The sequence below is a fragment of the Engystomops pustulosus genome, chromosome 8 (assembly GCF_040894005.1).
Source record: "Engystomops pustulosus chromosome 8, aEngPut4.maternal, whole genome shotgun sequence".
Taxonomy (NCBI): domain Eukaryota; kingdom Metazoa; phylum Chordata; class Amphibia; order Anura; family Leptodactylidae; genus Engystomops; species Engystomops pustulosus.
This window is the reverse complement of record NC_092418.1, coordinates 104271308-104288964: the sequence shown is the minus strand read 5'-3', so window position 1 is coordinate 104288964 and position 17657 is coordinate 104271308. Positions and strand designations below refer to the sequence as shown.

The window sequence follows — 17657 nt, the reverse complement described above, 5'->3', positions numbered from 1 at the left end:
CACCCAGCTTTCCCAAGGTTCTGAATTTTATAATTTGTTTTTTGAGCAGAACCACTCGGTTCAGGGAATAAACAAGATATGTTTCTGTGTCTGTGCAGCTACAGAATTCTCAGAGTATGTTTGGTTCAAAATGGATGAACACTCAGCGAATAAAGTACAATAAAGGTTAATCACAAAACCTCCAATATATAAATCAAATCAGCAGATAGGGGGTAACAATATGGAGGGCTAGGATGCTAAAATATAACTTTTATTATTGAATCACATAAAAAACCACATTGATGCGGATAAAAATAAATATGTCAAAAAAAGGGTAACACCAAGTCTCATGTAACAGATACCCAAGCGGAAGTATAAGTCTGTAAAGGCAAAGATAAGCAAAAGCACCAATCAATATGGAATAGGTTACCAAAATAAATGGTCGTCTCCTACCATGATTCAGGTGTCTCCAAGCTCAACGGGTAGGTAGTGGGGGCAACGTGGAACTATCCTGTCCCTAAGGCCACCCCTTTAACTCCTGCCCTAACATCACCGCCAGCCTGCACACACAATCTCCGGGTCCACCACCAGGACAGGAGAGGTGCAGTTTTCTCTTGAAGCATCGTTGGATAACATGCTTCACTTAACCTCACATGTCTTGATATGCTCCATGTACGTTGAGCTTGGAGACACCTGAATCATGGTAGGAGACGACCATTTATTTTGGTAAATGTGGTTTTTTTATGTGATTCAATAATAAAAGTTATATTTTAGCATCCTAGCCCTCCATATTGTTACTCACAATGGATGAAAACAAATGGTAGATTTCCTTTTTGATGAGCTTTCCATGAGGGTCTTCCAGTGTCTTACATGGGAGTCCGCTGTGTGCACAGCAGTGTCAGAATTGGACCTGGTCTTGCTTTAACCCCTCAACGCTCTGCGCCGTAGCTCTGAGGGCTGAGTCCTCTTCATACAAAGGTGGGGGTTTTTGCATTTTGCATAAAACCCCCACCGCTAATCACATATTAACCATGCGATTGCCGCTGGCAAAGTCGCCGGCGGCGTTAAAAAAACGGCGGTGCGCGGGCGCCGCCATCTTTAATGCGATCGCCACGCCCCTGAACGTCATCAGGGGGCGCCGATTGGTTGCCATGGTAGCCTCGGGTCTTCTTTTGACACGAGGCTACATGGCATCTGCAGATTCCTTACAATGAGCCAGTGGCTCATTGTAATGAATGTGCTGCAAAAATGCCATATATTGCAATACAGAAGTATTGCAGTATATGGTAGGAACGATCTGACTATCTAGGGTTAGTGTACCCTAGATGGTCAAAAAAATAGTGAAAAAAAAAAAGAAAAAAAAGAACGGATATAAAACATAATAAACAGTAAAAATCACAAACATATTAGGTATCGCCGCATCCCAAAATGCCCGATCTATCAAAATATAAAACCGGTTACGGGCGGCGGTGACCTCCGAGGCGGGAAATGGCGCCCAAATGTCCGAAATGCGACTTTTACACCTTTTTACATAACATAAAAAATGAAATAAAAATGATCAAAATGTCGCACAGACCTCAAAATGGCAGCAATAAAAACGTCGCCTCATTTTGCAAAAAATTCCACCTCATACATCTCCGTGCGCCAAAGTATGAAAAAGTTATTAGCGTCAGAAGATGGCAAAATTTTTTTTTCTTTTTTGTACACATTCGTTTAATTTTTGAAAATGTATTAAAACACAATAAAACCTATATAAATTTGGTATCACCGCGATCGCACCGAACCAAAGAATAAAGTAGGCGTGCTATTTGGAGTGAAGAGTTAAAGTCGTAAAAACTGAGCCCACAAGAACGTGACGCACGTGCGTTTTTTTTTTCAATTTTTCCACATTTGGATTTTTTTTTCAGCTTCGCGGTACACGGTATGTTAAAATAAATAACATTACGGGAAAGTAAAATTTGTTACGCACAAAATAAGCCCTCACACAGGTCTGTACACGTAAAAATGAAAAAGTTATGGATTTTTGAAGTTGGAGAGCGAGAAATGAGCCGAAAAACCCTGCGTCCTTAGGAAGCTGCGGGTGTAAAGGTGTGTCCTGCCCTGTCCAGACCCTTCTATTACTCGGCCATAGATCCCATCAGCCACTTCTATTACTCGGCCATAGATCCCATCGGACCCTTCTATTATCCGGCCATGGATCCCATCGGTGCCTTCTGTTATCCGGCCATAGATCTCATTGGACCCTTCTATTACCCGGGCCATAGATCCCATCAGACCCTTCTATTACTTGGCCATAGATCCCATCAGGTCCCTCTATTACTTGGCCGTAGATCCCATCAGCCACTTCTATTACTCGGCCATAGATCCCATCGGACCCTTCTTTTACCCGGGCCATAGATCCCATCAGACCCTTCTATTACTTGGCCATAGATCCCATCAGGTCCCTCTATTACTTGGCCGTAGATCCCATCAGCCACTTCTATTACTTGGCCATAGATCCCATCGGACCCTTCTATTGTGAATCCCCATTGGGGCTGCGTCTGGGGCACTGCCTACATGATGACTCTAGAACTTAGTGACATCTTCACGTGTCTCTTGTCTTTGCATCTTTTGCGCAGTGACCTCTCAGTTCATGGCGGCAGCGCCTATTCGTGTGCACTCTGGGTCACCTCAGGGCACGAGCAGCGGCTAAATTACTGCAATCTGGGTTTAGTAACTGGGGGACTCGGACCGGTTTACTAATTTACATCATGGATGAAAGCCAATTGTAGTTGGCCGGAGTCCACGCAGCCGCTGGCGCTTGTTTGCTGTAGATTATGGGAAGCGAGCGCTGCTCCGGAGCACCAGGGCACAGAGTGAACTCAATTCTATGATAATCAACAGAACTCCTGACATTGTGGCCGAGGATTATATCGCCATAGAGACGTTTATCAGACGCCGCTCGTCACTCCGCACCTCTGCATTTCCTCTTCACAGATTACAGTCCTCATCATTACAAATCCACAAATTATATATACACACGTCCAGCGCTCCAGGGGGATCTAACAATGAGCAGTCTAGTGTAATACAGGGGGCGTCCTAGTCTAGTGTAATACAGGGCGCGTCCAGGTCTAGTGTAACACAGGGGGCGTCCAGGTCTAGTGCAACACAGGGGGCGTCCAGGTCTAGTGCAACACAGGGGGCGTCCAGGTCTAGTGTAACACAGGGGGCGTCCAGGTCTAGTGTAACACAGGGGGCGTCCAGGTCTAGTGTAACACAGGGGGCGTCCAGGTCTAGTGTAACACAGGGGGCGTCCAGGTCTAGTGTAACACAGGGGGCGTCCTAGTCTGGTGTAACACAGGGGGCGTCCTAGTCTGGTGTAACACAGGGGGCGTCCTAGTCTGGTGTAACACAGGGGGCGTCCTAGTCTGGTGTAACACAGGGGGCGTCCTAGTCTGGTGCAATACAGGGGGCGTCCAGGTCTGGTGCAATCCAGGGGGCGTCCAGGTCTGGTGCAATCCAGGGGGCGTCCAGGTCTGGTGCAATCCAGGGGGCGTCCAGGTCTGGTGCAATCCAGGGGGCGTCCAGGTCTGGTGCAATCCAGGGGGCGTCCAGGTCTGGTGCAATCCAGGGGGCGTCCAGGTCTGGTGCAATCCAGGGGGCGTCCAGGTCTGGTGCAATCCAGGGGGCGTCCAGGTCTGGTGCAATCCAGGGGGCGTCCAGGTCTGGTGCAATCCAGGGGGCGTCCTGGTCTGGTGCAATCCAGGGGGCGTCCTGGTCTGGTGGAATGCACAGAGGATCCTAGTCTGGTGGAATACACAGAGGATCCTAGTCTGGTGGAATACACAGAGGATCCTAGTCTGGTGTGTAATACAGAGAGGGTGGAATGGCGCGTTGGTCTGCTGTGACCTGAACCTTTTTGAATGGAATCAATAAACTGCAAGTGTTTTCACTTATCCCGTGGACCTGCTGGAGCGTCCTTCCTACTGTGTCTCTGTAAGATGGCGCCACACTGTGTCCATAGGATAGCGCCACACTGTGTCCATAGGATAGCGCCACACTGTGTCCATAGGATAGCGCCACACTGTGTCCATAGGATAGCGCCACACTGTGTCCATAGGATAGCGCCACACTGTGTCGCTTGGGAAGCGCTTACCTTCACCTGGTCCAGCTCGGTGTATTCCGGCGCGTTCAGATGATTTTCAGCGCAGCAGCGCCACCTGGTGGACGGTGGAGGAACTACCTTCATAAATCCCGTCCGGACCCGAATCCTGTTCAGAGAACGCGCCGCTGGATCGCAAATGGGCCGGGTAAGTAAATCTGCCCCACTGTGTCCATAGGATAGCGCCACACTGTGTCCATAGGATAGCGCCACACTGTGACCGGATAATAGCGCCACACTGTGCCCGTAGGATAGCGCCCCACTGCCCATGTGACCCCGGAGCTCCGCCTCCCTGACTGGAATCGATTTTGCGGTTATTGGGCCTCTGCATTATTTCTCTGCCTTTTATAAAAACAATCGTATCCCGTTACCATGACAACAAATGCAGACATCACCGCAACCACCGGATCAGAGGACGGGGATTAACCCTCGCTGCTCTGCGGTATAACAGGACACATCGGGGGTCACCTGGAATTACTCCTGTCATGCAGATTTGTAAAGCTCAGGAAATAAAGAATTATTATTATTAAATCCAGCAGAAAAAGCTGATACTGCAACATATAATACTGCCATTCAGTGCATACATAACATCGCCATACAGTGCATACATAATACTGCCATACAGTGCATACATAACGTAGTCACACATAATACTGCCATACAGTGCATACATAACATCGCCATACAGTGCGTACATTATATTGCCACATAGTGCATCCATAATACTGCCATACTGTACATACATAACACTGCCACACAGTGCATACATAATACCGCCATACAATGCATCCATAAAACCGGCATTCTGTCCCATTCACTCTGCCCCCATTGATGTGCCCCCGGCCCCTGGTGATAAGTATTATGTGTGAATTTGCTTAGGGTCAGTGTGTTGTTGGAAGGTTCGGCCCAGTCTGAGGTCCGGAGCCTCTGGAAGAGGTCCTCATACTTGGCGCATTCATCTTTCCTTCCATTACACCCAGTGGTCCTGCCCCCCCCCCCATAGCCTGATGCTCCCCCCCAGTATTGGGCACTGTCCTCCCCCCCCATAGCCTGATGCTGTCCCCCCAGTATTGGGCACTGTCCCCCCCCCATAGCCTGATGCTGCCCCCCCAGTATTGGGCACTGTCCCCCCCCCCCATAGCCTGATGCTGCCCCCCCAGTATTGGGCACTGCCCCCCCCCTCCATGTGTCACTGCTGGGATTGTATGTGGAAGGTGATGAGCGGCGCCGGGTTTTCTCCACCGCTTAGAATTTACACCAAAAAGTCCAATCTTCATCTCATCAGAGCAGAGAATCTTATTCCCCATAGTCCGGATCCTTCATGTGTTTTGCACACTGTATGCGGCTTTCATATGTCTTATACTGAGGAGAAGCTTCCAGACTCTGCCATAAAGCCCCGACTGCTGGAGGCTGCAGTGATAGGAGACTCCCATCTTCCTGCTGCATCTCTGGGGCTTCTCGCACAAATGCTTAGTTTGGTTGGACAACCAGGTCCAGAAAGAGTTTTTTCTTCCATGTAAGGATTATGGGGGCCACTGTGCTCTACGGAACCTTGAGTGCTGCAGAAATTCTTTTGGAACCTTGGCCATCTCTGTGCCTTGCCACAATTCAGTCTCTGAGCTCCTTGGGCAGTTCCTTAGACCTCATGATTCTCATGTGCTCTGACATGCACTGTGAGCTGTGAGGTATAGACAGGCGTGCGCCTTTCCTTATCAAGTTCAATCAATTCAAAGGATGAACGACTGTATGCAAATGAGCCTGAGGGGCTCCAGGCTCTCTTAACACCTATGGAGCCTGGATCCCCTCGGGCTCATTTGCATAAAGTCTTTATCAATTGGCTGCGATAAAACAAAGGGGGAAAAATTTCAAGGATTCTTTCCATAAGCAATGTACATGGTGGCGGTATGAATATTAGATGTTACTGTGTGACAGCGCTGAGGGGTTCACACTTTCGGTCTCCTTACACCTGAGGGTTTGTTACGATTATATCCAGCCCCTGGGCAGCATACTGATACATTGTAACAAACTATCAGGAGAGGGGTTTGTGCTGTTGATCTGTCTAGACTGATACATTGGGGCTTATTTACTAAGGGTCCCGCGGCCGCATTTCTGTCGGGTTTTCCAACGTTTTCAGGGACAGGTATTTAGAAGACGCTTGTGTCGCACGGAATCGGATTGCTTTCATGCGACACAAATCGGGCGGAGGGCCGTCGGACTACGCGCAGGATTTAACTTCAAAATTGTGTCGCAAGCCAAGCACTTATATTCACCAGGAAGAAGAAGGTGAGCTCCGGCGGATCTGAGCAGGGAAGCGACACAGGAGGATATCGGGCGTACAATCTTAGTGTAACGCGCCGGGCTGCCTGATCGTCGGACACTCCGTACCGCGTGAACTCAAGCGGCCGGGTAAGTAAATGTGTACACATTGAAAGATACAGCAGAAAGCCTGAAGTTAACCCTTCAGGATGTGATGAAGGCTCCCAGATATTCCCTGGTAATTCCCGCGATGTCACATGTCGCTCCGTTATCAGGTGACGCAGACTCCTGCCTCATATATCATCTCAAGTCTGACGCACAGGCCCTGGGGGAAGTGGGGTTAATAATTCACTACTCCCAACATCTACATTCCAGAGATGATGGGAGTAAGATGTCTGTAACACACTGACACGAAGGCTGCAGCTCTGAGCAAATATACAGCCTTACAGGATTGTGGCTGAAACAGCACAGTGCAGTAGAATTGTGGATGCAGCTCTGGATGTGACTGGGGCGTTAAACTTCAGGTAGCGGCTAAATGGCTTGACTCTTCCTTCTCTGCGGTTTCCGAAATCCCATCCTAGACACACAGACTGGGGGTCATTTACTAAGGGCCCGAATCACTATTTTTCCCGAATATTAGCGATTTGCAATGTTTTTCCCTGAATTGCCCCGGGGTTTTGGCGCACGCAATCGGATTGTGGCGCATCGGCCCCGGCATGCACGTGACGGAAATCGGGGGGCGTGGACGTCGGAAAACCCGACAGATTCGGAAAAAACGCAGTATTTAAAAAAAAAAAAAAAAAAACTTGACACGCACTTACCTGCACCGAGGATGAGACGGTGAACTCCGGCGGACCTCGGCGGAGCAGCGACACCTGGTGGACATTGGGCGCACGACCTTAGTGAATCGCCAGAAGACCCGAATCCTCGACGGAGAACCCGTTGCTCGATCGCGACAGGACCGGGTAAGTAAATGTGCCCCACTCTCTCTCGCCCTAATCTTGCCACCATTTGAGGCTGGCCTGGGGTGGGGTCATGGTGCAGGTGCTTATCGTTACCAGGGCAGGTGCTTAATTTTAACCCTTTGTGGTATGGCTCACTCTGCACATGGATGACTAGGAACATGGCGGAGGTTTCCACATGTCCTTTTCGTTATACCGTGGAGATGATTCGTCTATGATAGGAGATAAGTCTTCATATTCTATAATCGTACGGGGGGCGTGGCCTGATGCCGAACTAGGAGGACGTGCGCCGCGGAGCTCCCGGGACCCGGCACCCTATCACCCTTCCCAGGCAGCCATCCTCCACCTGTACCCCCTCCAGCCTGCTCCCCGGTGCCGCGGGTACCTGCCTCAACACTCCGGTGCCGGTATCGCGGAGGTCTCCGGCTCCGTGCGGCCCCCCCGCACTCCAGCTCCTGCAGCTCCCACGTGCCCAGCGCGGCGGCGGGACCGTAGCCGCCCGACATCGCGGCTGCACACCGGAGCGGTGAGGGAAACCCCCCCCCCGCCTCGGGACATACGGAGCCGCTGACCCACTTGTAGGATCGCGGCAGTGCTCCAGTCACCCCTGCAGCCTGCCGGAGGCGACATTCTACTGGACTCCCCTGCGCTGCCTGAGGCCTAGGCGCGCAGGGTTAACCTCTCCCTTGCCGGACTGCAGCCAGGAATAAGGTAGGGAAGTAATTCCCCTGCTGCTGCCCACTTCTCACCTGGGGACCCCAAGCTGTGCAGCCCACCATACTCCCAGTGACCCCCTGCCCGGGTTCTGTTTTATATTAACCCTTGCAGTGCCGCTGCAATTTCCCACTTGGGCCCTGATTCTATTTCTGCTAATTACTGGACGCTAGGCTCCTCGATTGTTTATCACTGGCCCCCTCTGCCCAGACGCCATGGGTAACCGGAGGAGGACGGCTAAAATGCTCAAAACAGCGTCCGGGGTGTCTGCGCCTCCATCGGATGATGAATCCGTCCATGAAGATCCGCCATTCCAGTCCCTGGAACCCCTGGACGCGCAGGATTGCTCAACATCCCAAGCCGTTCTAGCACAGATTCAGTCGAACGCTGCCAAAAAGTTGGGGAGATTCTCCCGCACACAGCCCTGCTCTCCTCAGGGGTCCCCAAACTCCTCTCCCTCCCTCTTTGAAGGCTCCCAGAGCCCGCCACAGCTTGTAAGCTATGAAGAGGGCGCTGATCCACCTGACGTGGCCACTGAGCTGGACCGCAAATTTGCAGAGGTTCTGGCGGCCATTAACGGATGCCAATCCAAACTGGTCACCAAGGTGGATGAGCTGCGACAGGACTTTGTTCTTTTAAGACACGATGTCCATAAAGCTAAAGAGCGAATCACCGAAACTGAGCGCAGAATATCTGAGGTGGAAGATGTCCAGAGGCCTATGCCGACACAGATCAGAGAGCTTCAGCGCCAAATGTCTGCATCCATCGACAGAGCGGACGACCTTGAAAACCGCCTGCGACGGAACAACGTCAGAGTGGTTGGCCTCCCTGAAAAAGTAGAAGGGTCTGACCCTGTATCCTTTTTTGAAAATTGGCTCAAAAATTTGCTTCCTGCAGATACCTTCTCCCCGTTCTTCACAGTGGAAAGGGCCCATCGTGTGCCATCCCGCCCTGGCCCTCCAGGGGGCAATCCAAGACCCTTCCTGGCCCGGCTGCTGCACTTTAGGGACAGGGACTCTATCCTCAGGGCTGTCCGTACCAAGGGAGAAATCCTCTATGCCAACAGCAGAGTGTCCTTCTACCCTGATTTCTCTGCATCCGTCAGGAAACAACGCGCACAATTCACTGAGGTCCGTGCCCGTCTCCGTGACAAGGGGTATAAATACTCCATGATGTATCCTTCCAAGCTCCGAATTGTGGACGGACAGAAGACTCGATTCTTCACCTGCCCAACCGAAGCACTTCACTGGGCTGACGCAGCCCCTCGGGTTCCCGCTGCAAGGCCCGCACCTCCTGAGTGACTGGACTCATATATCCTTTTATCTGATGAGCTATGACATTGCTGGACTTAGTCCTGTATTGATGCTTAGGGGTCCTAAATCATTGCTCTAATTTTCTAATATTGCTTTACATTGGGGCGCACGCCTCGTATATGGTGCCCCATAACTGATGTGCTATCTCTTTTGGTCAATTTGGCCTGTGCGCCACATATGGCACTTATTTCTCTTTCCCCTCCCCTTCCCCTTCTTTGTACCTACTCCCCCCCCTCCCTTATCCTTTTACCGCTCCCCTCTACATATTACTCTTCCCTTATCCCCTCCTTTGCTCTCTTTAAACATGGCTGCCTAAATACCTCCTGTTTATATATACTCTGAGGGTTAGGGGTCCCGGGACAAATGGTGTAAGTTTGTCTTGAGTTAGGGACCACTGTTCTATTCTTTGATTGTTATTGGGTATAGGTCTGCACTACTGCTGTTAGGGTGTTAGACAGGGGGTTTATATTCTTGGGATTGTTAGTACAGTTCTGGTTATATTTGTTATGCTCACTGTTGTCTGTCTGTTTATGTCTTTGTGGTATGAAAGGATGAATGCTTGGTTGCTCACGTCTCCTTCCCCACACCCCTTTCCCTTCCGCTAAGATGTCTTCACTTAAGGTAATGAGCTGGAATGTGAGGGGACTCAACTCCAGATTCAAGAGGGCTCTGATGTTAGACGTCATTAAGCGTCAGGCCCCTCACATTGTATGTATCCAAGAGACACACCTTACGGGTCAGAAGGTCCTCTCTCTGAAGCGGGCCTGGGTGGCTAGAGGTTATCATTCCTCCTACTCTGTCTACGCCAGGGGAGTATCCATACTCATATCCAAAGCGCTTCCCATAGAGGTCATACAGGTAGCACCGGATCACTTTGGCCGGTACGTAGTCATACATTGTGCCTTGTGGGGCTTTACTTTCACTATAGTGTCGGTCTATGTCCCACCTCCCTTTGATCCAGCTGTATTGCACCTAATCTCCAGTAAACTTGCTTCTATGCCTCCTAGTCCGATCCTCTGCATTGGTGACTTCAATGCAGTCCCTAATCCCTCCCTGGATCGCACAAGCGGCCTAGACACAGGCTCGGTCCGTCTGAATGAGTGGCTCACTTCTCTAGACCTCGCCGATGTTTGGCGTAGTAAACATCCTCAAGAGAGAGAATATTCATTCTATTCCTCTGTGCACAAGAGCTTCTCTCGGATTGATCTGGCCTTTGTCTCCCCTGATATGATGCAGCACGTTGATCAAGTATCCTATTGCCCGCGCAGTGCATCTGACCACTCCGCCTTGCTTATCAATCTCCTTATAGGCCCCCCCAGCGACTCCCGCTTATGGCGCCTGCACCCGGCTTGGCTCCTGTCTCCTGCGGTCCAGAGTACTGTTAGGGCAGCGCACAGCGAGTTCTGGGATGTACACTCAACCCATCCTGATCCTCTTCTAGTCTGGGACTCGTACAAGTCCTCAGTGCGGGGAGCATTCATGTCGGGTGTAGCTGGCCATAGGAAGTTATTAAATGCGCAGGAGGAGAGGCTGACGGCCACACTGGTGACCGCAGAAAAGGAATATCTAGAGAAACCTACTCCGGGGAATAAAAAGACTTGGGCTCAGGCGCAGAGGAACCATCTAGCTGTAGTGAAGGAGCGCACCAGCAAGCGCCTGCAAGCCAGGGAAGCGTCCATCTTTGAATTCGGAGATAAAAATGGGAAGCTGCTTGCATATCTCTCGCGGGCTGAACGTCCGTGTGCTTCCGTTCCATCTATCCTTGACAGTAGCGGAGCCTTGAACACAGAACCCCGGGCCATAAACATGGTTTTTCACGAATTCTACTCTTCTCTTTACAGCTCCAAATTGTCCGCCTCTTCCGTCGAGATTTCCAGATTCCTTGACAGTCTTCCACTTTGGAGGCTCACACCGGCACAGTCATTGGAGCTTGATGCCCCGCTCTCGGCGGAGGAGGTGGAACTGGCCATCCAATCGTTGCCCCCCGGTAAGACACCTGGACTTGATGGGCTGGGAGGTGAGTGGTATAGGGATAACTGTGAGACTCTGGTCCCCCATCTCCTTAGCCTGTACTCCGATGCGCTCGACAGCGGTTCCCTCCCTGATTCTATGCGAGAGGCCCTTATTGTAGTTATTCCCAAGCCTGGTAAGGACCCTCTGCATCCCGACTCATACCGTCCAATTTCCCTCCTAAACTCAGATGTCAAAATACTAGCAAAAATTCTGGCAACAAGGCTTAATAAAGTAATATTATCCTTGGTTCACCCAGACCAGACGGGCTTTATGCCAGGGAGGGGAACTGACATAAATATTCAAAGACTACACCTGAATGTAGCAGAGGCAGAGAAGTCTTCAGACCCTGGGTTTATATTATCCTTAGATAATTGCAAGGCGTTTGATTCTGTGGAGTGGCCCTATTTGTGGACCCTCCTGCCCAGGCTGGGTATTGGCCCTCGCTTCACAGCACTGGTTAGGTTATTGTATAATGACCCTAGGGCTAGGGTAAGGACCAATCTTAATATCTCACCTACTCTCCCTATGGCCAGGGGCACTAGACAGGGTTGCCCACTATCTCCCCTCCTCTTCGCACTTGCCATTGAACCCCTTGCTGTGGCGATCCGTCACTCTGATAGCATTAAGGGCATTGCTAGAGGTTCTATCATTGAAAAGGTATCTCTCTATGCTGATGATACACTTGTATATCTTGGGGATGTGGGCCCCTCTCTGGAATCCCTTCTGTCCCTGATAGAATGCTATGGGGGGTTCTCAGGTCTCCGGGTTAACTGGGACAAATCGGCCCTCTTTCCCTTATCAGATATAGGGGTACGCTCCCTTCCCGTCCCAGTCCAGGTGGTGTCCACCTTTAAATATCTGGGAGTCCAGGTGTCACGCAAGGTTCAGGCATATACAGAGTTAAACATCACACCCCTGATAGCTGCAACGGAATCGCGCCTAAAAGCCTGGTCCACTCTCCCCTTGTCCCTATACGGGCGTATTAATATATTCAAAATGATCTTCCTCCCCAAATTTCTATACCTTTTTCATGCTTGTCCTATACTGCTTCCTAAGAGTCTGTTCAAACGCTTGGACGGCATTCTCAGGTCCTTCTACTGGCAGAGTAGCGCCCCGCGATTCAGTTTAGCGCTGCTTCAGGCTCCCAAGTCTAGGGGTGGACTGGCTGCCCCGGATCTGTATCTTTATTACCTGGCTTCCCAGCTAGTATATGCCCAGTGGTGGATAGATATAGACATGGGTAATGCAGCTACTGCACTGGCTGGTGCCCTGGTAGGTTCCTATGAGGCCCTTACAAACCTGCTGTACAGATACAAGTCCCCATCTGATACCCCACTCCCCCTACGTACGGTAGCGGTGTGCTGGCGTAGGGCACAATCCCTGGTAGAACCGAGCAGCTCTCCCCCTCTCTCGCCTAGGACTCCATTGTGGCTCAATCCGTGGCTCTCTCACTTCCTCTCCCTCCCGGGCTGGACAATGTGGGGGGCGGCGGGGGTGAAATTTGTAGGCCAGCTCTTATCCCCGGAAGCAGAGTTACTCAGCTTTAACGAGATAAGGGAGAGACATACTGTACCCACTACGGCCAGCTTCCACTACACGCAACTGCGACACGCATTCAAAGCCCAATTCGGCTCCTTCGGCCTGACAGTGAAATTCTCCAAACTAGAGACTCTGATGAGTACCCCAGACCTCCCTAAGCCACTCACTCAGTGCTATGCTCTCCTACAAGAGCAAAAGTCCAGACCGTTTGATAGAGCCCGTGAACGCTGGAGACAGGATATCCCTGACCTGTCGGATGATGACTGGAGGGAGGTCGAACTGTCCTACTTCACATCTGTAGTGAGCGCGAGGCACTTCCTGATCCAATCTAAATTCCTCCATCGAGTATACTTCACCCCTGCTAGACTATTCCGCATGGGAGCAATGCCCAATGATCTTTGCTTTCGCTGTCAGGCTGAAGTCGGATCCTTCCTGCATTGTGTCTGGTCCTGCCCTAGGGTTCATGTCTTCTGGTCCGAAGTGCTGGAGTTCCTAAATGTACACTTTGATTTCCCACGATTACTGTCTCCCTCTGTGTGTCTCCTCGGTATCATAAATGAAGTCATCAATGGCCACTATGACAAAATCTTCTTTAGGTTTGTATTATACTACGCCCGAAAAGTGGTGGTGATGACCTGGAAGGACCAGGAGCCCCCTCCATTAAAAAGATGGATATTACTTATTAACAGCGTCATTCCCCACTACCGGTCCCTGTATGTCAACAGGAAGTGTCCCCAGAAGTTTGACCGCATCTGGTCCAGATGGTGCGAGACTCCCCATACAGCCTTATAATCACGTGTGATATATACTCTTCTCCATGATGACGGAGACTGAGCGTGCTGGTGTGTGTGTGTGTGTGTGTGACTGATTGTCTATGTGTCAATAGTTATTTGTGTTGTATCAAGATGTCTGGTTACAATATCTGCTGTCACTTATCGCGGTATATCCCTTAGTTAATATTGGAACGCAATAAGATCCTGTTCATTACCACGGATGCTATTCAATTATTCTGTATTGTGGGGAAGAAAGTATGTAACAGACAATCTTGTTCTTTGGTTTGTTTATTGCAATTGTTAAAAAAAATTTTTCCAAAAAATTTGCAAAAATAAATACTTTTAAAAAAAAAAATTCTATAATCGTACGCTGCTTCCCCATGTATTTCGCCTTCTTCATGTGGGGTCCTGCGAGGCCAACATTTCTGTGCTGTGCTCAATGGGGTACACTTACTAAGGGTCTGTGGAGCGCATTTTCGCCGGGTTTCCCGGCGATTTCCGATTTTGGCGCATCGACGTTGGCTCGCACGCATCACAAATTGGGGTGCAGACCGTCGGACAACCCGAAGGATTTGGACAATGCGCGGGATTTGACATTTCGAATTGTGTCGCACTTACAAGCACCGGGAAGAAGAAGGTGAACTCCGGCTGACTTTTTCGGGAATTGCGCGGCTTGCATAGATATTTAAGAAGTGTCTGCGCTGGGATTGTGTCGCACACAAATTAGGGGCGTGCTGTCGGACGATCAGATTCGGACTGAGTACGGGATTTAACTTTCAAATTGTGTTGCACGCCCTATGTTAAAGGTGCACCAGAAAAAAGATGGTGCACTCTGTCAGACCTGAGCGGGGAAGCGGCACATGCAGGATATCGGGCGCACAGGGGGCGCCAGTCCTCGTGCATCAGGCGTGAGTTTCCTGCATTTTCCAGGTGAATTTTTTTCTTCCAAAAATGGCAATAAAATAGAAAAGTAGAGAAATTCCTGGGATTGTGTTAATTCCACATTATTCACAGATAGAATCTTCCTGTTACAGGCGCCGGGGGCTGCAGGTAACGCGTTTCCATGGAAACACAAGACTCACTTTGTCCTATGAGATCAAAATTGTCATCCCTCACGTGTGCGGATCCCGGAATATTCAGGGAATGAGCGTCAGCGGCCTACGTCATTAACCCCTCGTCTGCCAGCAGCTAGAATACAGATCATGTAGTAGATGTGTCCTGCAGTCCTATGTAACACCACAGATAACACAGTGATATCTCTGAGTACAGATCATGTAGTAGATGTGCCCTGCAGTCCTATGTAACACCACAGATAACACAGTGATATCTCTGAGTACAGATCATGTAGTAGATGTGTCCTGCAGTCCTATGTAACACTACAGATAACACTGTGATATCTCTGAGTACAGATCATGTAGTAGATGTGACCTGCAGTCCTATGTAACACCACAGATAACACAGTGATATCTCTGAGTACAGATCATGTAGTAGATGTGACCTGCAGTCCTATGTAACACCACAGATAACACAGTGATATCTCTCTGAGTACAGATCATGTAGTAGATGTGTCCTGCAGTCCTATGTAACACAAGGTATAGACCTTGTAGTCTTGGTTTATTACTTTCTCAGGGGTTGGAGCTCTCAGATAGTGTCAGGTAGAGGTCGGCTATACAGTGAGGGACAATATTGGGGATAAGCTGATTGTGAAGCATAACCCTCGGAATGGGGAGCTCAAGGATGGTCCTACCAAAATGACCTGAGCTTCCCTGCGACTATGGAAGATAAACCTTCTAGTAGGTTAGGAACACAAGATTACAGCACTATACGGAATTTAGATCAATTCCCTTTTGGAACTCAAATGTGTGACCTCCCTAAACTGCCAGACAGGAAGGAGGTGGGATACAGATCACTTGACCAGTATTTAGGGGGTGGGCTCAGTTGCTTGGAGGAGGTCAGTTTGACTAGCCCTGCCCCTGAGCTTCCCTGACACTAGGAATGTGTTGCTTGGTGGAGGGCAGTTTGACTAGCCCCGCCCCTGAGCTTCCCATTAATACCCCCTGTATAGCACAGCTGCTTTTTGGTAAGGTTAGAAGGTTGTCTTTTCTGCATGATTTATTTCTCCCCTGGTTCTCATGTTTCCACTTTCTGCTTGTTATTATTGGATAGTTTTTGGGTCCCGGGCAGCCATGTCCTTGCCACCATCTGCACTGCGGATTACAGGGAAGAATAGTTCATCGTAATCTTCATATTTTCTCTATAACATCTGGGGGCCGTGGGATTATGGTTGATAATCTCCTGGTTCTGCTTCCTCTTGTATTTGCTATAGAATATTCCAATAAGGCGGCGGCTCTCACCCAGTGCAGGACCAGCGGGACAGCCACAGGGACCAGAATTACTTCCCTTCTACTGATTTGTTATCATCAATGAACTTTTGTGGGTTTTGCTGCTCAGGACTTTTCTTGGTCAGGACTAGATACTAGGAGCTAGAAATAAATTGTTTGGGGCTAGATTACATCTAAATCTAAATCATAACTAGATCGAGACTAGAGCAGAACTAGATCAGTAGTAAACCAGGATTAGGACAGAACTAGATTAGTACTTGGTTAGAAATGGACGGTCAGGACTAGAGCAGTTCTAGGTGGACTACATGAAGACTAGTTCACGAGTAGATGAGAATGGGTTTTCGGACAGATTCTGACCTGATGGTTATACAGGTGTCAATGTGGTGCAGTGATGGCAGAGCTGGCGATGGGGGGGATGAGGAGCTGGCGGCAGTGGTGCTGGTGGAGCTGGTGATGCAGCGCTGGAGACAGGGGATGGCAGAGTTGGCGGTGCTGGTGGAGCCGGTGGCAGGAGGATGTAGACCTGGCAGCAGAGGGATGGCGGAGCTGGTGGTGGTGCTGGCGCCGGGGGGAAGGGGAGTGGGGGGATAGCAGAACTGGTGGCCGTGGTGCTGGTCATGGGGAATGCGGAGCTGGTGTCTGTGGTGCTGGCGACGTGGGATGTGGAGCTGGTGGCCGTGGTGCTGGTGGTGGTGGGGTGGCAGAGGTGGTGCTGGTGGCAGGAGGATGTAGACCTGGCAGCATGGGGATGGCGGTGCTGGCGGTAGTGCTGACGGCGCGAGGATCGCAAAGGTGGTGCTGGTGAAGGGGGGGGGAATGGGGCAGTGAGGTGCCATAGCTGATGGCGGGGGGATGCCAGAGCTGACTGTGGTGGTGCTGGCAGTGGAGGCGTCGGTGGTGCTAGTGGTGGGGGAATGGCAGACCTGGTGGTGGTGCTGGTGGCGGGAGGATGGCAAACCTGGTGGTGGTGCTGGTGGCGGGGGATGGCAGACCTGGTGGTGGTGCTGATGGTGGGGGGATGCCAGAGCTGGCGATGTGGGATGCGGAGCTGGTGTCTGTGGTGCTGGTTGCAGGGGGATGGCAGAGCTGGCGGCAAGGGACGTGGAGCTGGTGTTCGTGGTGCTGGTGGCGGGGGGGATGACAGAGCTGGTGCCGGTGATCCTGTCGGGGGCGGCACACCTCTGTTTACACCTGTACTGACACCATCACAACATAAATACAGCCGTCTCCCGGGTCCAGACTTTGCTGTGCTGGCACCTCTCAGGCCTGGGACAGGTGCCGGGGTGCTAATGAGGATCCTCGGGGGGAGGGGTTATTTAATTAGCAGGATGTTAATGATCTTCTATCCTCCTGTGGATCATCTGTCTCCAGGCTCCCGGCTTTTCATGCCTCTTCCTTCAGGGATTAGGAGTTTTATGCTGAGGGTTGTGCATTTTTGTTATTGTCTTTCTTTGGAGTCTTTTTTTGCACTTTTCCTTTAATTACTATAGATTCTTTACGTTCTGCAGTGACCAGGTGTGATCTGTGTCTTAGACAGATGATAAGATGGTACAATTATACTTGTTTTGTTGCAATCTGTGTTCTCATGAAGCAGGGGGCCCAGGATGAACATAGCGGAGCTTGTG

General features: G+C 50.4%; 1 protein-coding gene across 3 annotated transcripts in view; it reads left to right on the top strand.

Annotated features, from left to right (window-relative positions):
* Window positions 1-17657, top strand: part of ADCY5 (adenylate cyclase 5) — a 74082-nt gene that overhangs the window by 15587 nt on the left and 40838 nt on the right. Inside the window, exon 1 of one of the 3 annotated variants that reach the window (XM_072122088.1) lies at window positions 11210-11352. The exons of the other annotated variants lie outside the window; for them this stretch is intronic. Coding sequence (XP_071978189.1) covers window positions 11299-11352 — 54 coding nt within the window. The 5' untranslated portion in view covers window positions 11210-11298. Of the gene's footprint in view, window positions 1-11209; window positions 11353-17657 lie in introns of those variants that run through there. 3 annotated transcript variants of the gene reach the window in all.